This window comes from Pungitius pungitius, chromosome 4, assembly GCF_949316345.1.
Source record: "Pungitius pungitius chromosome 4, fPunPun2.1, whole genome shotgun sequence".
Taxonomy (NCBI): Eukaryota; Metazoa; Chordata; class Actinopteri; order Perciformes; family Gasterosteidae; genus Pungitius; species Pungitius pungitius.
In genome coordinates this window covers 8,507,846-8,531,746 of record NC_084903.1, presented here as the reverse complement: position 1 = coordinate 8,531,746, position 23,901 = coordinate 8,507,846, and the positions used below count along the sequence as shown (strand labels likewise).

The following is a 23,901-nucleotide window of genomic DNA, read 5'->3' as shown; positions in this document are numbered from 1 at the left end:
CGCGTCTTCCATGGAAGAAGAAGGAAAGCGGTGCGGGACGCACGTCGGAGGGACCCTTTTTGGAAACCTGCTCAAAGGGGTTGATGGTGATGATGGACCTCCTACGGCTGCTGTCAGGAACTTTGCAAACTCTCCCCCACCTCTCTGCTGACGGTGAGACAAACGTGTTTGTGACTGAGTGGTAAACTGTGTATTCAGCTGCTGCTGAATGTTTATATATTCAGTGTATACGCTGCTAAAGAAGTCTCTTTTTCCCCCAGATATACAATGTATTTGGGCTAAGGTATCCGGTTACATTGAACGTCAGATGACCCTACAAAAGGTGAGATTTTTCCATGCATTTATGTATCCATTCATCCATCATCTATATGCATCTAAGATGTATCTCTAGATGTGGTTACAGATGGTTAGTGAGATGGATCTATATCCATATCTATCCATTAATCCATCCATCTAATTGTCTGAGCCATAGGGGGTCCACCTAGCAGGACTGGGGACCTTCACCTTTTCTCAGCAGAAGTCGGACAAGTACACAACGATTCAACAACCCATCTTCCTCTTGGCTGGAAGACTTATCCAGTCTTTTGGGTTAAAGCAGGTCAGACCACTGGCTGCAGGTGAGCAGGTGTTTGGAGAAATTACTCTTGAGGATTTATTGCACCACAAACTTATCTGGTAAAAAAAAAACACAAAAATATGGAAAAAATGATAACATATTCTTAAGACGTCAGGGAATTTACAGAACAGGTTACTTTTTTGAATCTGCTTATGAGTGATGGATAGGAACGTATGAGTATTTTAGGTGTTACAAAGGTGTGTGTGTCCCTTGCAGCAACTAAACTGCCAGTGGTGCAACTGAACTTTGCTGCCGTGTCACAAGAGACTCCTTTCAGTCGAGACGTAGTGGAGGGCTGCGTCAGAGAAACGTTTCTTCTCCTCTTCAAAGCTTTAGCTTCTGGACAAGACATCTTCCTCACCTTGCAGGGAATTGGAGTTTTGTCCTTCAAGAATAACCAGGTGGCTCAGCTGCTCATTTGCATTTCTTAGTCTTGGTTTTCTGCCACGTGTAACCTGGTTTGATTGTTGTTCAAAGGTGCGGATGAAGTTCAGCAGAGGTTTTATTAGCGCTATGGATGGAACCGGTCGGCCGCTGTTAGCCTCTAACAGTGTGGGTATTAAGACGTACATTTGTGTGTGCGTGTTTGAGTGCGTAATGAATGTACTTTTGCAGAGACCCGGGAGCAGTGGCTTTTTACTGTCTGGTGGCCCGTCCAGGCTTCAGGGGCCACAGACTGCCAACCCCGTCAGGCTGCCAACTGTCTGCTCTCCTCAGCCAGACAACAAAGCTGGGGACAAAGACGTATGGTGCTTGTCACCAGCTCCAGACCAAAGGAATGCAGGAGGTGAAAGAGCTTTTGGCACAAGGCTGACAATTCGGGGTTTGATGGCACTTTAATGAATCTACATGGATGAAATGAGGTTAATTAACATTTGTCATATGGACAATGTGTTTGAAAGAGTATCAACGTCATTTTGAGAAATTAGGCTTATCGGATTTCCTGCAGAAATATAAGATAACTGTTAAACATGCTACAGAATAAGCCGATTAGCTTAAAGCATCAAGGCTTAAAGGAGGGGAGGGCAGCTGTTTTCTTCAAACACAACAAACTTCACCTACCGTATTTAAAAGTGAGAATATGCCATAGTCTTTCTTGGTTGGAGCATTTATTTTGTTGACTCTTGGCCGTTTTCATGGTAAACTTAATGTCATGACTCACGGAAGTTTTTGTAAATGCAGATGTTTTCTCCTGCTTCATGTCTGTATGCTAAGCTAACTGGCTTCATCTTCGTATTCGGCGCACAGCAATTCTTTTAAGCTCTGCTTTTGCACTTGATGAACTGGTTGCACCAGCAGGCAGAGGTGGAGCATCGGTTCTCACATTGTACAGAAATGACTCAAGCCATTTCTGTCAATGTATATGAATGCACAGCTCTGAAAAACAGCTGGATACTAAGTGGCTGGACAGGTTCAAGCTTCATAGCAAAGAACTCGATTTAAATCCCTCGTGTCATCGTACACTGCTAAAGTCTGTGGGACTTTAAGGGAGAATTCTTTCATTGTAATTTATTTTACTTTCATATTACGTTGCAACAGCCTTTTAAAAGTGAACATACCAAAAACTGAAGTTTATTTTTTTAAACAGATAAAAGATTGATGGTAGAGTACATGCTTTGAACTCCTACTTCTGTGGCTGTTGTATGAAGTGCAGCTAAAGTAACAGTGAACCCACTCAGAGTGTTGTGTGTCCCTACAGAAGTTCCCCAACAGAGAGAACCTAAATCCCATCAGCCACTGCAGCCTGCCCAGATGAAAGCTGTCTGCCTGTCAGAAGAACTGAAACCAAAACCTCCCCCGCAGACCAAGTACAAGTACAACACACACAAAGACAGAGCAGCACACACATGATGGAGGCTCAGATTGCACAGCACAGAGCTCTTGTTTGCAGGTTGATGAGTCAGTGTGCGCTGAGAGCTCTGTGGTGGTCTTACATTGTTACTGCCCCGTGGTAGCTTGCAGCCATGCATCAATGATGCATAACTACCCGTGAGACAGATTCATCCTCTGTCATCACCTTTACTGTCAGAGCGCACACACACACACTTTTTAAATTGAGAATGGGACACTGGGATCACATCTTGGTGTTATTTTTCTATCTGGTTTGAAGCAAGTCCATCCACACTATCAGTTGACTGGTAAACGTAAGCTGATTTACAGTCACTGCAGATGAAGGTATACGACTCATTAGATCTTCTCAGTCTCTCATGGTAGCCTCAGTAACTAGAGCACCATTACACCTCAGACACATGTCCATGATGCAACAAAGCCCCCATGTGATACTGTTAAAAGGGATTGAACCACTGTTTTCTGCTTTGAATCAAAAGTGATGGTCCTTTAAATTTGGCATTAAATCAAGCACTGTATCAGTTTATTTATCACTTTTTAAAATAAATTCTCTCTATAGTACTCCTAAGTAACACAACCCCATTGGATCCCACAATCTTACAGGCAAAACAATTAGGGCTCACCGCACAAGTCGTGATCCGATTAGCCAATTTATACTCAATGGCGATTCAAGAATCTCATCACAACATCCCTATCACACAAGGAAATGACACTGAAATAAGATAGCACAAAGCTGCACTCCCAGCCTGGAGTCCCTTCTGCCATGAACAGTGCACAGAGGTAAAAGATCTGTTTCAACTCCCAGGCCCAGCACCTCAGTCACACCACCAGGGCTCACTCCCAAACGCCTGACCCTTAGCTGCTCTGGCCACACGCGTGCTGGACAGGTGTGTACACCGTGTGTACGTGTAGATCCTTCTATTATAGATGTGGATTTCGTTTCTTGGTGGAACAATATGTCATTTTCTTGGATTATATTGATATATTCGGGGTAGAGTATAATATAAGTTTAAGTTCATAAATCTGGATATAATAAAACCCAAATAACACATACAAAGTGTTTATATTAGAAAACGTCTTAAGATATCTAAGGTTTACATTATTGTTAACCAGTATGTGAAATTGTCATGCTGTCTTTTCCCCAGGAACTGTGCTACCTGTGTATGCAGCGGGCCCAAAGAAATGTTCCAGTCTACCTGAGGGAGCTGCAGCGGGCAGAGGAGAGGGCTCAGGAGAAACTCTTACTGCTGAAAGCACAGCAGAGAGACAAGCATCACATGGACCAGGAACAAGTGTGTGCATGCTTTTGTAGCCTCAGTGTGTTTGAGTGTTTTTATGCGAGACTTGTGTGTGTCCAATACAGCAATTTGACTGCAAAACAGTTAGCTTGAGGTGATCTTGTGTGTTTTGTTCAGCTCAGCTGCAATTTCTTCTCCTCATTATTTTTGTTATTTCCCTTCAGTCTCCTTTTTATGGAAGTAAATCTGTGCCATCGGGGGTTGAAATAAAAAGTTGATTGAATTTCTAGCACTGAATATTTATGCATTGAAATTATGTACTTGAATGTTTTTCAACATTAAAACACCGCAAAAAAATTCAACCTAAAAAAAAAAAATGTTGAAATATACGAAATGGAGGCTACAATATTCAACCGCAAAAAATTCAACCTTGGCACACCAATATGCGGAGGCTACAATATTCAACCCAAATAAATTCAACCTTGGCACACCAACATCCGGGACACTAAGGAACAGCAATCGATTCTAGATTCAAGATCAGGAGCGTGCGTCAAGCTAAAGGAGCGAGCACCCAAAACACCTTCGGCTTTGGATTGTAAACATGTCCAATAATAACGGGGCTTTAACTCTTCTTCATGTCATCAGTGTGGCAACGTATGAAGAAATACATAAAAGAACATATAATGTTCACCCTAAACCAAAACGTTTGCTTGCCACTGACGATATACAACTCTATTAAAATATACAAATCAACTGTAAACCCTTAAGCTCAGTTGGCCGAGTGGGTAGCACAGCCGCTCTGTGGCACTACGTTATTTTGCGCGACACGGTTCGAATCCCGGTTGTGGCGGACTTTTAATAAATGTTCTTTTATGTATTTCTTCATACGTGGCAGTGACGTAGTGCTCACTTATACAATCGTAATCGCTGCAATGGATATGGGATGCATTTTTGAACATTTTCAGAACAATATGTTTGCAAATGTGTGACGACTCAAGTGACGGAGGCAGACAACACCTGCCTGCCGGGGGGAAACAAACACGCACCCGTAGCCAAACCAGGGGCCTGTTTCAGAAAGGAGGTTAAGTGAAAACTCTGAGTATGTTAACCCTGAAATGAGGGAAACTCTGAGTTTTCTGTTTCAGAATGGGAGGTATGTTAAACCTGAGAAAGCAGAGTAAGTCAAGCCTGTTTCAGAAAGAGAGGTAACTTATACTCAGAGTCAGTTACCATGGCAACTTACTCTGTGAACCTAACCTGGTCGGGAGCAGGTTTTCTTCGGGAAACCCCGAGTTTATTTCGTCTCCTCCCCTTTTTTAAAGAGGAAGTGGTATTTAATCACCTCATTCATTCTTTCGGTATTCATTCATTGCGCACATTTCAGTCACGCAGAGCGCATCAAATCAAGTGAATGAAATGGCATGTCCTTTTATGGACGATCCTGTGGATGAAGAGGCTGCATTAATCCGTAGGGAGTTGCATTTACGTCGGGAGAGGATTTTGAGACCCAGAGTGGATTTTTTGTCATATCCATATTCATTTTTATTTGAGCGGTACCGTTTTTCTTTACAGTCAATAAGATACATCCATAATCTCATCCATCCTTACATCAGAAACATCAGCCATCGCGGCCGTGCTCTAACATCCGAGCAGATGCTTTGCGTTGCATTACGTTTCTTTGCAAATGGTAGTTTTCTGTATAACATTGGGGATGCAGAACATATCAGTAAGGCTACTGTTTGCAGAGTTGTAAGGAAAGTGTGCCTCGCTCTTAAGCGCTTTCTCCAAATTTTTGTGCTGTTTCCTGGGCACAAACCCGTGAAAGCCATCAAAGAGGAGTTTCACAGGATTGCAGGTCAGTGATGTATAAATCGGTTTAAATGAGGCTAACCTGATAAATGACGTTCAGTTAAGAGCATATTGCTGCGACCCCTGGAAGTAAACTAATAATAGAATTCCTTTTAGGATTTCCGAATGTGGTTGGATGCATTGATGGCACACATATTCCCATCATTGCACCTTCCGAAAATGAAGCGGACTATGTCAACAGGAGGTCCATCCACAGTATTAATGTGCAAGATTGCACCTACATGAAAATTAAAATTAGGTTGAATAACACACTCTTCTTCCAGTTTCACTTCTGATATTATAACAGTTGGGCAAGTCACTTATATTACTAACTACAACTGGCTTCTTCAACAGTGTAATTAGATTAATGTAATAATGACTATCTCTAGAAAGTATTGGTCTACTTATTACTAATTACTTTCTAAATCCCATATCAACTTCAACCACTTGAACAATACAAGGAGAGACAAGAAACTGCACTTTTAATGCTTTCAAATAAACATTATACAATTGCATGAATTATTCTTGAAAAAATATATCTTTTAAAATTTGATGTTAAATCCACTATTGTTTTATACAGAATTGCTTTATAGTTTATGCAGCATTTAATGCAATTACATCAGATTTTACTTTAAATTACGGAATTAAATTACAGTTTTTAGATTACATAGAAATTAATTAAACACAACACTGTATAACAGTAAATCAAATGTAAACTTACGCATTGACTCGAGCAGCTATTTTCTCCTAACTCTCTGTCCTTCGCCGCTGCAGCCGTGTTGCTTTTTTTTTAAAATATATGTTCGTACTCTCCATATGCTTGCATAAGCACATCCAGTTCTGCTGGTGAAAAATATGAAGACCTCTTTTTGTCTGGCGCTGTTGCCATGGTGACTCGTAATATCTGCGCTCCATTGATAATGGCTTTTTATAGTTGTGGTCCACGCGCTTAACTCAGAGTAGGTCAACTCAGAGTTGATTGAACTAACTCATTTCAGCTGTTCTGTAACCGAAAACTCAGAGTTTCCCATCTCAGGGTAAGTCAACTCAGAGTTCAAGTTTTAACTCAGAGTTGGTTGAACCTCCTTATTGAAACAGGCCCCAGTAGGTTCAAAAACCAGTAGGCACGTAACACCGGGGGAAAACAAACACGCACCCGTAGCCAAACCAGTAGTTCAAAAACCAGTAGGCACGTAACACCGTCACTGAAAAATGGGTTCTCGTTTCAGACTTTACGAGCAAATACAGGATCCCTTTGAGATAAATTCTAAAGCCTCGCATTAAGACGTACATCCCTTTATGTAAGACTCTGCGCTACTTGCAGGTCGCTGTGTTGTGCCAGATCCTCAATAAAGTTTACCCATGGCCATGAAGACTCATTTAACGTTACGTGGACTTTGAATGTCGCTTAATACCCAACTGAGATCGGCTTGTGCCGCTGTGAAAAAGGATCCTTCCACCGACGCTACTGCGGTTATTCCTGCATGTCCTGTCGGGTTTATGCGTCTGCACGCTCCGCTAAAGCCGCTGCCCCCCCCCCCCCCCCACTACGATACAGCGGCTCATCTGCCTCTTCAAGCGCGTTCCTGGTTTTCAAAACTCCGCCAATCACTCCTAACAGCTTGTCCAAGGATCTCAGCATTATTAAATTAATTCAAAACTAGAAGAAGAGGCGTATTGTGAGCGGCTGTACGCTCTCGTTTAACTTCCGCTTAGTTCATGTCCAACACAGTCTGTTAATGTACAAATGTCAGCTGTCTATTACGGAATCTTACAGACACAAACCACACTGATGACATGAAGAAGAGTTAAAGTCCCGTTATTATTGGACATGTTTACAATCCGAAGCCGAAGGTGTTTTGGGTGCTCGCTCCTTTAGCTTGACGCACGCTCCTGATCTTGAATCTAGAATCGATTGCTGTTCCTTAGTGTCCCGGATGTTGATGTGCCAAGGTTGAATTTATTTGGGTTGAATATTGTAGCCTCCGCATATTGGTGTGCCAAGGTTGATTTTTTTGCGGTTGAATATTGTAGCCTCCATTTCAAATATTTCAACATTTTTTTTTTTTAGGTTGAATTTTTTTGCGGTGTTTTAATGTTGAAAAACATTCAGGTACATAATTTCAATGCATAAATATTCAGTGCTAGAAATTCAATCAACTTTTTATTTCAACCCCCGATGGCACAGATTTACTTCCATACCTTTTCCTCTCGTCTCTGTGTGTTTATGAAGCCTCATAAAGCTACGGGATAACAACTCAAGCTGACACCTCTTCAACTTGCAAGCCACAGGCATCTTTGCGACCAAGCCTAACATAGCCTTTTCAAATGAAAAGGCTATGTTTTAATGTTATAATGTTACAACTATAGCTATTGCATTGGGGATTTGCTTTGCTTCAGTCAACACGGAAAACACTGTTTTCTGTGTTTTCTGTTTGTCTGGAAGGAGACGCTGAATGAGCAGCGTAAACATGCAAAGCATGTTGCAACATTCAATCTGCAAATGTCGGAGAAGAAAGAGAAGATTTGTTGTCCTCTCTTCCCTGTGAGTAAAACTTGTGATTTTAGAGTTGTATGATTTCAGTCCTTTAAGATAAAACTCCATGTGACAAGAAAAGCAACTTTTGCATCTGTCTATATTTACATTTGTTGAGTGTACAAATATTTGGATTGTAAATACCCTGACTATTGCAGAAAAATATCTCACCATAAACTGTAATAAAAATACGCATTGAGTTCACTAAAATCTAAAGGATTATTACTTTTGCAATATGAATTTGCGCTTCATCCTTTTGGTGTAACAATGGCTTGTTAACATGTGTTTAGACTTCATTCGTCTTCCCGACTCGGCCCTTCACACCTGCAAAAAGGATCCAGCAACATCGTTACAAGAACGACCTTCAGAGCCAGATAGAGACACGGCGACAACGCGAGGCTCGAGACCAGCAGAACCGGCTGCTCGTGGAGCACCTGGACCAGGTCCAGCTGGTCCGGGAGTGAGTGAAAAACTTATATACTGCTCGGGAAAGTGAAATATTCATCTGTTGTGACAGCAGGTGTGTTAGCTGGCGTGTGTGTTTCCTAGGGATGCTTTGCAGAAGGCTCAGCAGCTCCAGCAGAAACACGAGAGAACTGCACAGTACAAGAGGGCTCTGGACACGCAGGCAAGGAAATACTCTCAGACTTCTGCAAAGGAGAAGGTGAAGTGGTCAAAATATTAAAGATTCAAGCTTTCAAGTCAACACTAGGAGTAAGTAGTAGACAGTGATTACAATGTATAAATCAACTGAGTCGTAGTTCTCATAGACTTCCATACAATCCGACTTCTCTTTGCAACCAGACGAGTCGCCCCCAGATGGCCATTCTAAGATATTGCAGGTCTGATAGAGCCCGAGAAGATGTGCATTATGCCTTTAAATATTTCCTACATTCAATGAACAGCCATGTTTTATTCAATTACTGGGTTCATACAACAAGTATTCTTTACTTGTGAGACTTTTAACAGAGATAAAAAAAAACTAGGAACTACAATAGAAATTCTTAATAAATGTATTTAAGTCTAAGATTACATAATTTCTTTAAAGGCATAGAGTTTTTTGTGGCTCCAGAGGGAACTGTGTGACATCTCACCTGAGTAGTTGTTGGTTGGACCTGAAGAAAACAAGTGAATGGCGAGTGAATGGCGAGGAATACATGTAATAAAAAAACGTATCTCTTGTTCCGCAAAAGTGTTATAGGAGTGCAATGCCATTTCTGTGGACAGGGCTTTCATTCTAACCAGCTGTTCTTTTTATGGACCAAAAAGCCAAAATTAAAATCTAGAAAGGGCGCCAAAAACACATTTTTCCATTTTAGTTTTCACCTTGTGGGCCAGAAAGTGTGTTCTGTCATTCAGGCTGGAGATAAGAAGTGCACAGATCCTCCAGAGTGTCAAGCTGACGACGGCGGGTTCAACCGCTGCCAGACTGCAGCCAACAGGGCAGAAGGCCATGAGAGGGCACAGAAGGTCAATGCTGTTTGCTATCGCTGCCTTAAAGCTCATGTTCTACACAAGGCCTTTTTGGAAATAATGAAACTCAATTAATATTAGGTTTCATAGGTGTTTATTTGTGCAAGGGTGGAAGAGTCAGATCTATTAATCAAGTCAAACAAGTAATAGCAATGAATAGAAATAGATTTTGTCATCAGATAGTGTTGAATTAATATTATTGATGCTTTAACATGCAATAAGTAGTTTCATCCTCTGGTTGAGATGTAGCAAAATACTAAATATTCAGTAGAAAGATTTTACTTGTTTATCAAATGTTTAATGCCTTCCAGCCCTTTTGGTGTACAGGCCTACACTATTCAAAATTGATTCAATTAATATTCAATCAATCTATATATATATAAAAATGGAGGTAATGTTATTATATAGATGCATGTAAACGTGTTATTCTACTGGCAGCTCTTCGTAGTAAATTTCAGTGCTGCCACTCATCTGAAGAAAGAAGAACTGCAAAGCCGCCTTGCCGAGCTGGAGAGAGAGAGAGAAGTTCTAAAACACAACAAGATGGAGTGAGTAAAGGAGTAGACCAAATAAATGGGTAGCATTGAGGATGAGGAAACTATGCTAGCTTGTCTTTTTCTGGTATTTTTCCATTCCAGGTTTGCAAAGGACCGCATCAATCGCTTTGAGAAGGAGCGGGACATCAGTAAGTCGCTGGAGGCCGAGTGGAGTCGCACCGCAGGGCTCAAACACCAGCGAGAGGAAGAGGAGAGGCGCTTCCTCAGGTCCGCGGATGTGGGCTCACCTCCGTCTGCATGCGTTTAGATCTATTTCTTCCAAACATGAGTTAACCGTTCCCAGACTTACTGACCCACCTAAACGGTGCAGCACCGCCCACATCATTCATGCTTCACTGTGTCTCCCTGTGGTCAGGTCTGCTGGTGAGCTACTGGTAGATAAACTGGCACAGTACAGGCGTTGCTGCCAGTGTAAGAGGAGGACCACCAACTGTGGGGAGACAAACATCTGGAAGGACTCTCGGTACCTCTCTGGCTCACAGTTCATGATGTGATGAGGAGCGTAGCAGACGAGATCTCAATCTTTGAACCGTAACATGTGACAGTCACTTAAGATTGAAATGATACATTTAGCATATGTGAAGCATATATATCTATCAGCTGTGTAATGATTTTTTTCTTTCTCTTCAAAATCTAAGAGCTGCTCCACACAGCTGAAGAGATGTTGAATGTGAGAATACTGTTTATGAGGACTTGAACAGTATTGTATCTCCCCCCTTGCAGACTCCTATTGTTTGAGTGTGCTTCAGTTAAAACAAATGAGTGTCACATACTGTGGTAAGGTACCTTTTTTAGTTTACACCTGGTTATATCATTGTTGCTGATGTATTGTCAAGACTTTATCTCAAAGTCTGCCCAGTACGTTTACTGATATATTACAGATATCAGTAAAGAAATGTGCATGTCATTTTTCTTTTTACAGTAAACATTAAAAAAAAGAAATCCAAACATGACCAGTATGAAGTAAACTAAAACTGAAACAAAATCACTACTGAAAAAGTAGTCCGTCAGCTGTCGTGATTGAACCTCAGAAACTGAATGGACTTGACCTTTGGCCGACACTATGCTGCATTTTCTTTACATTGTGAATCAAACGGATGAGGCAAGTTATAAACACTACAGGCAACAGAGAAGTACATCTTTTACAGAGAGATGAAAAACAAGAGGGCCCCCAACAGGGCGGCAGGGGTTAAAAAGAAGGAAACTCATGTGGCAATACGCGCTTCCTATGACACTCCAGAAGGAATAATAATCTCCAGCAACGCCACTTGGGATAGGCCCAAGACCATTCTTATTAAGGCACGCAGAGCCGTTCACCAAATCAGGGGTCAGAGACCATAAGATAATTATAAACAAACAATTCAAATCAAATCAATAAACCAGCATGCATAAGATGTAAACAAATTCAAACAAAACAATTCAAATCAATAAACCAGCATGCATAAGATGTAAACAAATTCAAACAAAACAATTCAAATCAATAAACCAGCATGCATAATAACCAAAATGCACAAACAAAAAAAGGAAAAAACCCCACATGTAATATGTCCAACAGTTCACCCAATATAGAGACACATTTGTACCAGTTCTTCAGGTTTTTAGCCGGTATCAAGAACAGTCTCAGTGAGGGGGGAGGGGGGAGCGCGCCGGGGAAGGTTGGCCCATTAATTGGTCGTGGCACCAGGATAGCCCCACAACAGCATGTCCAAGGCTGCAGCCCGGTCCAGCTATGCTGTGAAACACACCATTAGAACAAGACCGTAATCAATGTACAGCAAACAGGCAGACACAGCGACTTACCGAATTGCAGGTCAAGCTGCCCACAGACCCCGGCGGTGGCACCCACCTTGCTCACACACTCACAGACAGCGGCCCACACTATAACAATTAAGACAATTTAGATTTTTATAATAACGCCCAAATGTGTCAAAAAAGGGAGGCATGCATCGTACCGAGACACCGAACACCAGCAGTCCAGGCATACATCCACCCACACGGGGACATCCATGACCCAGACAGGGTCGCTATATGAAAGGAGGCACATTAGTGCCGCATACACGGCGACACAGGAGAATAAAAGGGCACAAAAGATGGAAAAATTGCCCTTACCGCACTACAGCAGAATGTTGACCTAGGGCAGCGGCCAAAACGTAAAGCGCGCCTCCCGGACACGTCTCCACAGACACCCAGCAGGAGAAGACAACAGGACGAGTCCACAAACCAGAGGCTTAAGTAATATACCCGCCTCTCCCAATCAATTAGAATTAGCCCCAGGTGTGCTGGTCCACACCCCTGTGTACAGGAAAGAGGGAGGGGAAAACCCTCATCCGGTCACACCTACCCCTCGTTTTTTTTGTATCGTCATCCCGACGGTAAAGAAGGCCCCCTAGGTCAAGACCACGGCCGAAAGATGACCGATTGCAGATTCAACGATGGGTCTGAAGGCCTCCCGGCCAGGCCACCAGCCGTACCCCTAACAGGCTGAGGAAGCCGATAAACATTCGAATGGTGACCGGCAGTGGGACGGGTGGTGCGACGCATAACTTGCCCACTCGTACCAGGCTGCTCCGAGGCCAAGGACAATGGCACTTGCGACTGTGACTGAAAGGATGGAAGCAACATGCCCTGGTCCGGCCTAGTTGCTGTGGAAGGTTCCAGGGAACCAGGAGCTGGGGAAACTGGTGTAGCACTGGACACCAATAGCCACAAGTCACTATTTGATGACTCGTCCAGCTGAGCCACATCCAACGGTGATGGTGCTTGAGTGGGTAACAGATCAACCTCAACTGGCTGTACCACAGCCTTCAACATGTCGCAATGCACATTCCTTACTTTGTGCAGTGCGTTCACCGGTGCCACCGCATAAACTGCCCCTTCCGATGAAGCACTCACCACCTGATGAACCTCCGAGTTCCACAGGTCTCGCAGCTTATGACGGCCCCTGGCACCATGATCCCTCACATACACCAGCTGGCCCACCAGCAGTGGAACCTCTCTCACGTGCTGATCATGCCGCTCCTTCCGACGACTTGCTGCTGTAAGCAGCCGCTCACGAGCACAATCAAAGGCAACCCTCAACTTTTCCTGGTGCTCTGCCACCCATCCTTGCACCTCACCCGGCCTTGGTTCTTCCACACGCCCCAAAAGGAAGTCAATGGGCAGCCTTGGTTGTTGGCCAAACATCAAGTAATAAGGGGACTCCCCAGTACTCTGATGAGGTGTTGTATTATAACAGAAGAGGACATAAGGTAGACAAGATGCCCAATTCCGCTTCTGCGTCAAGGGCAATGTTCGGAGAAGGTTGTGCAGTGTTCGATTGAAGCGCTCACACTGCCCATTTCCCGCCGGATGGTAAGGAGTAGTACGAGATTTAGTTATACCATACATCAAGCAAAGTTGTTGGATCAAAGTGATTTCAAAACTCCTCCCTTGATCAGAGTGCAAGCGACTTGGCACACCAAACTTATAGAACCACTCTGCCACAAGAACCTGGGCCACAGTAGAGGCAGTCTGGTCACGTGTAGGCACAGCTACCGTGAACTTACTAAAAACATCTGTCATGACCAACACATTTTCCAACCCATTTCGAGAAGGCTCCAACAGTGTAAAATCAATGGCCAGTATTTCATTTGGTCGGGAGGCAAGCAGATGGCCCATAAAACTATGTGGCACCGGTCCAGAGTCCTTAGCGACCTGACACCGCTCACACTCACGCACCCAATTGCGGATGTCAGTAGACATCCCGGGCCAGTAACAACGCTGCCGGACCAACTCTGTGGTCCTTTCAATACCTTGATGGCCATGTTGCTGATGAAGCAGATTCAGGGTTTCCCGCTGGAGAACTGCAGGCAGCAACAGTTGGAGGAACCCCTCCCCCCCATCTGAGCGAAGGACCTGGCGGAACAAGACCCCGTCCCGCTCCACCAGGCGCCCCCACTGTGTTAACATCTTCAAAGCTGGTTTAGAAAGATGCCGCCGTTCAACTGCGGTAGGTGGAGATTTTTGTCGCCAGAACACCATAATCTCCTTCAACAAGGGATCATTCTGTTGTAATAACTGGAGATCAGAAGCTGAATGGGCTGGGAGCGCAGAGACCAGGGCTAAAGTGGCTACTACAGGCTGCTCCAACGGTTGGCCAGTCTGAAGGTCAGGCAAGACTTGGCCTCCCGGCAACAACGGGACAGCAGAATCTAAACCCGAAGAATACTGTCTTGAAAGGGCATCAGCATTCCGGTTACTACGACCGGATCTGTACTTTCTCAAAATCAAAAACTGCAAGCTGAGCCGCCCACCGATGTTCCGTAGCCCCCAGTTTAGCAGACTGGAGATGGCTTAACGGATTATTATCGGTGTACACCGTGCACTTGTGACCCAACAGGTAGTCTCGAAACTTTTCTGTCATAGCCCACTTAAGAGCCAAGAACTCCAACTTCATGGAGCTGTAAGTCGCCGTATTACGCTCAGTCTGCCGAAGTCCTCTGCTGGCGTAAGCCACTGGTCTCACCCCACTGTCAGTCTCCTGGGAGAGAACAGCTCCCAGGCCACTATAGCTAGCGTCTACCTCTAAAATGAAGGGACGCGAAAAGTCTGCAAATGCCAACACAGGAGCGGAGACACGCCGATCTTTCAGTCCCTCAAAACTCTGCTCACATTGCGGAGTCCATACAGCATCCAGAGCCTTACTGGCACCCTTCTTGGACCTCTTGCCTGACGTCTCAGCCACCAAGCGATGCAATGGTGCCGCCAGCTGGGCAAACCCCTCGACGAATCGACGATAATAGCTGGCAAACCCCAGAAATGAGCGCAGCTCAGATGTGTTCTGTGGTCACCTCCACTCAGCCACAGCCTCACACTTCTTGGGGTCAGTAGACACTCCCTGGGATGAGATGACATGACCTAAGTACCCCACTTCGTGTTGGAAAAAGGAACATTTCTCAAGCCTAGCCTTCAAGCCCTCAGTCTGAAGGCGCCTGAGCACCATCTCAAGACGCTGCAGATGTTGATCTACAGAGGATGAAAACACAATGATGTCATCGAGATAGAGCAAGAGAGACTGACCCTGCTGATCGCCAAACATCCTCTGCATCAATCGCTGGAAGGTGCCCGGCGCGTTGCACAAGCCGAATGGCATACGATTGAACTCAAAGAGACCGAAGGGGGTACAAAAGGCTGTTTTAGGCTTGTCTTGTTCTGCAACAGGGACCTGATTGTAACCGCTGGCAAGATCGAGAGTTGAAAACCAGCGGGCCCCTGACAGCGCATCGAGACTTTCCTCTATTCGCGGCAAAGGAAATGCATCCTTCCGAGTCTTGCTGTTTAGCAACCGATAGTCCACGCACAAGCGCAGACTTCTGTCCTTTTTCCGCACCAACACAATTGGTGAAGCGTACGGACTACAGCTCTCCTGTATGACCTGGGACTCAAGCAGCTGATTGATATGAGTCTTCACTGCCTCATACTCAGAAGGCGGTAAGCGGCGATATCTCTGCCTGACTGGGATATCATCAAGCAAGGGTATGTCATGGGAAAGGAGATTGGTACACCCCAAGTCACCTTCATGAGTGGCAAAGACCGAATCATACTTTTTCAGCAAGGACCGTATTTTTTCCCTATCTTGATCAACAAGCGCAGGCAGAACCACAGACTCCAACCTATCAGGCACAGAGGAAGGAACAGTTTGAGTGTTAACGGTCACCCAAGTGGTCCTATCCTCAGTCACGCCAGCTGGCAGACTGACAACCTGTGCTGTACTTAGATTGCCCAGACCAGTCCGTGGGTAGAGCAGAACAGCCGTTGTCCCCACATTGACCACAGGGACGTACACCGTGCCCCGGACGACCCGCACCAGGCAAGATAAAACAAGCAGCCCAGCGGGTAGCCCAGTCTCAGGAGGCTCCAGCAGAACCGTCTCACCTGCCAGCTGCTCCGAACAAGTACTGGCAACCAACTTCATGTGGCCTCCTGGTACCCGCACAGCTCCCCTACCTCGAACTCTGACTGTGCCAGTAGCGGAGACGGATTCTTGACCCACTGATTTATGGCACTGCTGTAGTGCCACAACAACCGGACGCGGTGCCTGTGAAACTACAGGTGACTCAAAAAGAGAAGGTCCCAGCGCACCGAAAAGTTCTCTATAGCAACTACGAATAACATTCATCCCCAAGATTCCCGGGGAAGAAGACTCAGCGCCAGGGGGATCCCTCACCACAAGGATTCCACATCGGGGCATGACCTTTCCGCACAACTCTACATCCAATTCTAAATAGCCGATGTAGGGGATTGTCAGGCCATTTGCCGCTCGAAGCTGAAGCCCATTTGCAAGACCGAAGGCAATCCTGGCCCCAAGGTGCGAACTGTGCCATGAAGAGAGACTGTGATGGTGGACACCATGGACCCAGTGTCCACCAAGCAGGAAACACTCACCCCCCCAATAGAAACATCCATATTTGGGCAGGAGGCAACCAATTCACATGTCGCAACTTCCCGTGAGCCTGAGGGCTCCCCACCTGAGCTGTGGCTCAATAGCTCAGTGGGTGCTAGTTTTCCGGCTGCCAATTGGGCGGAACCTGCCTAATACTGTCTGACTTCTGACCACTGGACCTATCTGGACCCTGGCGGTAAACCCTTTCCCCAGTGCAGTCTCTCGCAAAGTGGCCAGGCTGCTGACACCGTCGACAAATGACAGGGCCAGCATGGGACCTTAATCCCTGTGGGGGCAGAGCCCGGAGTGAAGCTACAGTCTGGGTAAGTTGGTTCAACTGCTCTTGCTGACGCTTCATCAGATCCATCAGTTCACCTAAAGTGGGTTCTGTTGGAGAGACCCGAGGGCTAGATTGAATACGACCCTGCACACCACACTGAAGACCAAGAGCTGAAGGCAGTGAATAGCTACGACCTCGCACACCACCTGGCAAACCTTCACGTTCCCAGCGCATGGCTTCAGCGCGAAGTTCCATCATAACCATGGTCGGATCACGACGAACAAGTTGTTTAAGCTCACGGCGAAGAGAGCAGTCAAGGACATGTTCGATAAATTGGTCCCGAAGCAGCACATCAGCATTGGGCATACCATCGGGGGCTTGCTGTCTAACACGGCCCATTAAAGACATGAGTGCTAAAGAAAACTCTTGTAACGTTTCACCCTCGAGTTGTCGCCGGGAGAAGAAAACCTGTTGTAGGGCGATGTAGGACTGATCACACTCATAAAGCTTATTCAAGATGGCCAAGATTTTAGCAGGGTCCCTTCGATCAGCACTAGAGCAGAACTTAATTTCTTCCTTTGCCTCTCCTTCCAAGTGTTTGAAGATGAAAAGAGCCTGTTCAGCAGCAGCTAAGTGTCGAGCACGCATGCACGCCTCCACCTCCTCGACCCATTCAGTTATTCTCAAACCCGTCCTACCGTTAAACATTGGACACCTGCGGTCCCTCGGAATGACCACTAACCGCTCTGTTACAGTGGGGGCAAGGGGTGGGGTCCCGCTGCCGGAAGCAGTCGAACTGGATGCACTGCCACCGGGGTCTGAAGAAGCAGCGCACTCCCGACGGAGTCGCCCGTTGTCTGCCTGAAGCTGCAACACAAGTTCTTTTAGCTGCTGTACCTCCTCTTCCATGACAGCTGAGGAAGCTGAACCAAAAGCTCCACAGAGATGAGAATTATGGAATGTGAGGTCCCAACACCACTGAAACTGTTCTTGATCACAAACACAACACAATAATTAAACCGTTTGAACAACAAAACAAATTTATATATACATACATCTATGGTCTCTGCCCCTTTAATGTTTTGATTGATCCTGCCGGCAACGCCACATGTGGCAATACGCGCTTCCTATGACACTCCAGAAGGAATAATAATCTCCAGCAACGCCACTTGGGATAGGCCCAAGACCATTCTTATTAAGGCACGCAGAGCCGTTCACCAAATCAGGGGTCAGAGACCATAAGATAATTATAAACAAACAATTCAAATAAAATCAATAAACCAGCATGCATAAGATGTAAACAAATTCAAACAAAACAATTCAAATCAATAAACCAGCATGCATAATAACCAAAATGCAAACAAAAAAAGGAAAAAACCCCACATGTAATATGTCCAACAGTTCACCCAATATAGAGACACATTTGTACCAGTTCTTCAGGTTTTTAGCCGGTATCAAGAACAGTCTCAGTGAGGGGGGAGGGGGGAGCGCGCCGGGGAAGGTTGGCCCATTAGTTGGTCGTGGCACCAGGATAGCCCCACAACAGCATGTCCAAGGCTGCAGCCCGGTCCAGCTATGCTGTGAAACACAGCATTAGAACAAGACCGTAATCAATGTACAGCAAACAGGCAGACACAGCGACTTACCGAATTGCAGGTCAAGCTGCCCACAGACCCCGGCGGTGGCACCCACCTTGCGCACACACTCACAGACAGCGGCCCACACTATAACAATTAAGACAATTTAGATTTTTATAATAACGCCCAAATGTGTCGAAAAAGGGAGGCATGCATCGTAACGAGACACCGAACACCAGCAGTCCAGGCATACATCCACCCACACGGGGACATCCATGACCCAGACAGGGTCGCTATATGAAAGGAGGCACATTAGTGCCACATACACGGCGACACAGGAGAATAAAAGGGCACAAAAGATGGAAAAATTGCCCTTACCGCACCACAGCAGAATGTTGACCTAGGGCAGCGGCCAAAACGTAAAGCGCGCCTCCCGGACACGTCTCCACAGACACCCAACAGGAGAAGACAACAGGACGAGTACACACACCAGAGGCTTAAGTAATATACCCGCCTCTCCCAATCAATTAGAATTAGCCCCAGGTGTGCTGGTCCACACCCCTGTGTACAGGAAAGAGGGAGGGGAAAACCCTCATCCGGTCACACTCAGAACATTACTAATCATTGTGTGTTTCCTTAGAAGTCAGTATAACGTAGGTTAAAAGATTTTGGCTTTGGTGTGGGCAGATGGCTTCATGCACTGGGGAGTTTCTATAGATGATGAATGTGTTGCAGGATTATGACAATATTATTCTGTCTGTCGTCCCAGTTTTCTGTGAACCAAAACTCCCTTATTGAGCTCATGGAAGCATATGGAAGGTCTTTGTATCAAAACAGATGCACAATGCCCCGCACTGGGGATGATTAATCTACAAACTGACGGACGGATGGTGTATGAACAAATACCTGTGAGTGTGTGTTGTGATTCAGAAACATACTGTACCTCACATGCATGTGTATCTCTGATGAGATGTATGATCCAGAACAGTTATTATACAATAAATTACTGCCAAAGCCTTCCTGTAAGTCACATGGTTATATTGAAATTACAATAGAGGCCTCCATGTAAAAATAAAAGTCTAAACTGATTTAAACCACACCAACTCCCCTCAGGGGCCTGAGTGTGAGATTTTGTTTAAACCACCACATTGGTGTTCTTATTGAATGCGGCCTTGTGACCCGAGAATGACGTCAACAAGACTATGAACACCGGCGCATTTTTCCCCGAGTCGTAGCTGTCGATCTGCTGTAATATGGATGGTCCACACCATAGATAGATGTCTCATTGCATCATGTTCAGTGGGATTTCTAACCCCTAAAAAGAGGCGTGGGTCTGATATTTTGTTAACCTGTATACGTGCTGCTATGATCTATGGACTTGTTCTCTTTAAGCTGTAACCTCCATCACCCCATCACCTCCCACCCCATCACCTGTCGCTGAAAATATATAGACGGCACTGTTTCACAACTTTGGTAACTTTTAACATTATTATTTTGCATATTTTGTTTTTTTTCGCTGCTGCTTGTGGGTTGAGGCATAAACAAACAAAATGTTGTCGTATCATTGCAAAGAAAATAAAAACCTTTTTATCTCATAATCAAGCTCACTGGGCTGATGCTGTCTGAGCCGAGCCACTGGAGAGCATCGAGGGGAGTTAAGAGGGGTGGAGAACGTTTGGGAAATAGACAGCAGGAGACCAACGACAACAATGTTTGTCACGAACATGATGACTGATGGACAATGGAAGGGTTGCGTGAGGCTGAGCAAATTTGCTCTGCAATAGCATAAAAGTGTCCTCATATATTTGGCCCAAGAGTAAACTTATTTCCTCACGATGAATTCTGTGGAATTAAGCAAACTTTGTGGAACACCCTCCGTATCCATCTCTCTTTCCTCTGCTTATTTCCTTACTGTGTGTGTGTGTGTGTGTGTGTGTGTGTGTGTGTGTGTGTGCGTTTCCCTACGCCAGTGGATTTAATGGATATTCTTTCTAGTTTTACTGGCAGGCGGATTATGGTTGGCTTTTTGACAGTTAGTGTTCGAGCTTCAATTCAGATCCAGATGTTCCCACTCTGCCCACACACCATCCCACAATGACCCCTGTAAAATCCCCAGCAAATGCTTCGTGAGAGCAGGCCAACCCAGTCTCCAAAAAAAGCGTGAAATGGCTACGTTGGTCCACCGTGATAAACGTAGTCACGTCCGAGGGCCCGATAGGGGCCCTCGGACCGTACACTGCTGGGCCTTTACACACTAAAACTGTCATATTTATGAAAGCAAAAGGTTTATCTTGAAATTTCTTGTTGTCATGATAAGAGGGAACATAAGTGAGTGTGTTTGGATGTGAAAATCAGTATATATATTTTGATATTTGTATGGGACACACAAAAAACAGAAGAAACTCAGATTTGCTTGGGAAAAAACTACTTACAGAGGCTTTATCCCCATAAAACATAAAGGACGAAGCCTGGAATCTCCGTTATGTTAGCCTAGTGTGTGGACAGTATATCTGTAAAGGTTTTACTTTTATTGAGTAAAGCAGAACAAATAGAGAGAGACTTTAGTGGAGGCCTCACGGCCACTTCACGCACAGGGCAAGCAATGCAGCTCAAATCTCTCCGTTTGCCGGGAAAATGATAAGTCCCGCCTCTCCATGGATTCGTCAGAGCCAATGGAATGGAGCCAGACCCACGTGGGACAGATCGCCCGTTTCCCTGGCCAGTAAAAAGAGGAGACGTGTGGAGCGAGAAATGACGCTCCGCTCTGAAGGCGAAGCCCCGCCCCCCTTTCCCATGTAAACGAGACGTAATGTTCGGGGGGGGGGGGGGGGGGGGGAGTTGCACTCACACAACAACCGAGAGTTCAAGGCGCGTCATTGACTTAGGAGGCTGTGATTGGAAGTCGGGACTGGAGCTGTCAAAAAGCTGGACAAATCAAAATTGCCCATAATTCGGGATGTCCCGGGCTTGCCTACCCTCGGAAATTATGCATTCTTCCATTGAAAACTCATAAAAATAAGGGAATTTATGTTTAAAAAGTCATAATGTGATTCGTGTGCTTTGAGTTTGTTTTGTTTGGCGATTAGTGGCTTTAAGGCTGAACGCCTCTTTACGGTAACGCCCCCACCGGAAGTGTGTTTTTTTAATAATGCGCCGTTAAAGGCGTTGCACAGCCACGCTTTCCCAAAGAGACACTCAAATCTTCGCAGAAACGAATAAACGGAAGGTCTTCTACAGTCTCTGATAGAAGATTATGAAAGAATAACGCATACTTCTCGCTAGAAATGCCATCGAAATGCATACAAATGCTGATGCTTTCTTAAAATATTGTGTTTTTCACGGAGATTATGCTGACCGTCCGCCATGTTTTTCTTTTCGCTACCGGGAAACTTGATAGTCACGTGACCTATTTGCAAAGCAATGTAAATGAATGGGCCAAAAGAAACGTAACATAGTAACGTTATTTTGGGGAAGAACGTAACATGACTACGTTTATCACGGTGGACCAACGTAGCCATTTCACGCTTTTTTTGGAGACTGGGTTGAGCAGGCGGGCTGTGTCCTTGGGGGATGACCAGCAGCATGGTCAGCTGTATACTCTTTAATGGGGAACGACACTGTGTGTATGCCCGCCAAATGCAAACCTGGTATGTTTAAAGAATGAATTAAACAGGTTATGTGAAAAGAAGAAAACAAAAAACTTCTTACACTCCCCATGTGTGAGGAGTTTAGGGTAATAACCAACTCTGACTTGCATGCTCTTTTTTGGATTTAGTGACTTTCATACACTCCAGCAACCACAGCAAACAATACCCGTGTTACCCCCACCATTATAACAGGGGGGGGGGGAGTGTGAAATATATAGCTATATATATAGCTATATACACTGACATTAATATGTCTGTGTGAGCTTGCAGCAGTGGGCCCAGAGCACCAGAGTGACTACTAACCCCCGGTTCGCTGAACCGTTTGGCTTTGGCCGACTATTACCACCATCCCCCCCCCTAGTTGTAAACCTAGAGGAAAACAGTGAATACCCAAGATCAATTTATGTTGGGCAGATTTGACCGCTTTGTCTCTTAATGTTGAAGGTATTGGTCGAACATCCATTATATTGTATTCATTTAAATCAGGTTCTGCAGGAGGGATTTGCAGCAATTCACAGACTCAGGACATTAAACACACAGAGAAGCCTACAAAATAACAAAACATATACAACATGTTAAATTCAGACAGAAATACAGATTTAAGATGAAACATAAAAACTAAATAAGACAAATACATGTACTATTCTATGGACTATACACACACCTGGTTGATTCCTCAAACATTTATTCTAAATTTGCTTAATGATGGCAAAAACTATTGTTATTTTTTTTTTTTTTTTACAATGATCTTTTGTCTGGTGAGGCAAAAGCTAGAATGGACTTCATTAGGCAGAACAAAGGTTAAATAAAACCCCTTGCCACATGCCAAATTTGCCACAACTCATTAAGCTTGACAGGAGCATACATTTTTCCTTTAACTCAGATTTTCTCGTGCAGTAGCATCAAATGTGGTATGAAAACCTGTATTAAGCGTGAACGAGCGGTATGCAGCTCTCTGTGGATGAATGTGTCAGCTGTGGAAGCATCTGTGGGCTGATGTTTAGTATCATATTATTCACACTGCAAAAAGAAAATATACACTACTCAAAGTCTTCATACATGATGCTGAAATAGAGATGTGTTACTCATTAGAGTCATTTTCAACACGACTAAGAACTAAAAGCTGTTTCCCGCGATGAAACCGGTGCAGGCGAGCGCCAGGAAAAACCACTCCTTGTCCCTAAAGCCCTTAACAGCATGTCCAACCTTTTAACACGCGAGTGCATACGAACACACCCACATGCACACATGCTCACATTACCGCAGGGCATCTCATGTCAAACACTCTACAAAATGTTTGTTATTTCCTGATGAGATTATCCTTGTACGGTTCTCCTGCCACCTCCTCCTTTCCTCTTCCTCTTTGCGATCATAGGGCACATACCGATGCTCCGCACAAAACCATAGAGCTCCACTTCTCCTTTTCCATGCAGCTTTTGCTTCGTCTCTGACCAGCGATGTGATCAGCCTTCCTCCTGCTCACGTTCTTTGCGATTCATTCAAGTCCTTCTAGAATACTTTATTTTCTTCACCACCACTTCTCCCCATATTTATCCCAACATAATTTAATCTATCCATTTGTGTTTGCCCCTTTTAGGGGAGTTTCGGTCCACTATAACACAACACACATTTCTACCTGTTTATTTGCTACAAGGGGCGGGTGGAGTGTGCATTTCAAACTACTCCAAACTAACAATCTTTGTTTGTCTGTTGTGTGTCTTTGTGGGTATGTGCATGTGCGCATCCACATGTTTGAGTGTTTTTAAGAGTCCAACCATCTCTGATGCCTGTTTATGGTCAAACTATGCTAGCAGGGTAGCTCAGAGCACAGCCAGCAGTCATGGGAAGAAGGAGAGAGAG

The 23,901-nt window shown here is 44.9% G+C and overlaps 1 protein-coding gene across 1 annotated transcript; it reads left to right on the top strand.

Annotated features, from left to right (window-relative positions):
- Positions 1–18: 18 nt before the first annotated feature.
- On the top strand, positions 19–19,895 carry LOC119225587 (coiled-coil domain-containing protein 81-like). Its single transcript, XM_062561709.1, has 17 exons — positions 19–153; positions 261–322; positions 473–617; positions 833–1,017; positions 1,094–1,168; positions 1,232–1,403; positions 2,316–2,430; positions 3,270–3,351; positions 3,610–3,756; positions 7,997–8,095; positions 8,377–8,546; positions 8,636–8,714; positions 9,446–9,556; positions 9,998–10,107; positions 10,198–10,323; positions 10,472–11,325; positions 19,005–19,895. The coding sequence occupies exons 1-16, from the start codon at positions 84–86 to the stop codon at positions 10,608–10,610; spliced, it is 1,887 nt and encodes a 628-aa protein (XP_062417693.1). The 5' UTR covers positions 19–83; the 3' UTR covers positions 10,611–11,325; positions 19,005–19,895.
- Positions 19,896–23,901: the final 4,006 nt, after the last annotated feature.

Bases quoted from the DNA above. Each gene is read 5' to 3' on its own strand.
- LOC119225587 (XM_062561709.1), top strand. From the start codon at position 84: ATGGTGATGATGGACCTCCTACGGCTGCTGTCAGGAACTTTGCAAACT. The intron at 3,757-7,996 runs GTGTGTGCATGC...TTTGTCTGGAAG, and splicing joins ATCACATGGACCAGGAACAA to GAGACGCTGAATGAGCAGCG. The intron at 8,547-8,635 runs GTGAGTGAAAAA...TGTGTTTCCTAG, and splicing joins CAGGTCCAGCTGGTCCGGGA to GGATGCTTTGCAGAAGGCTC.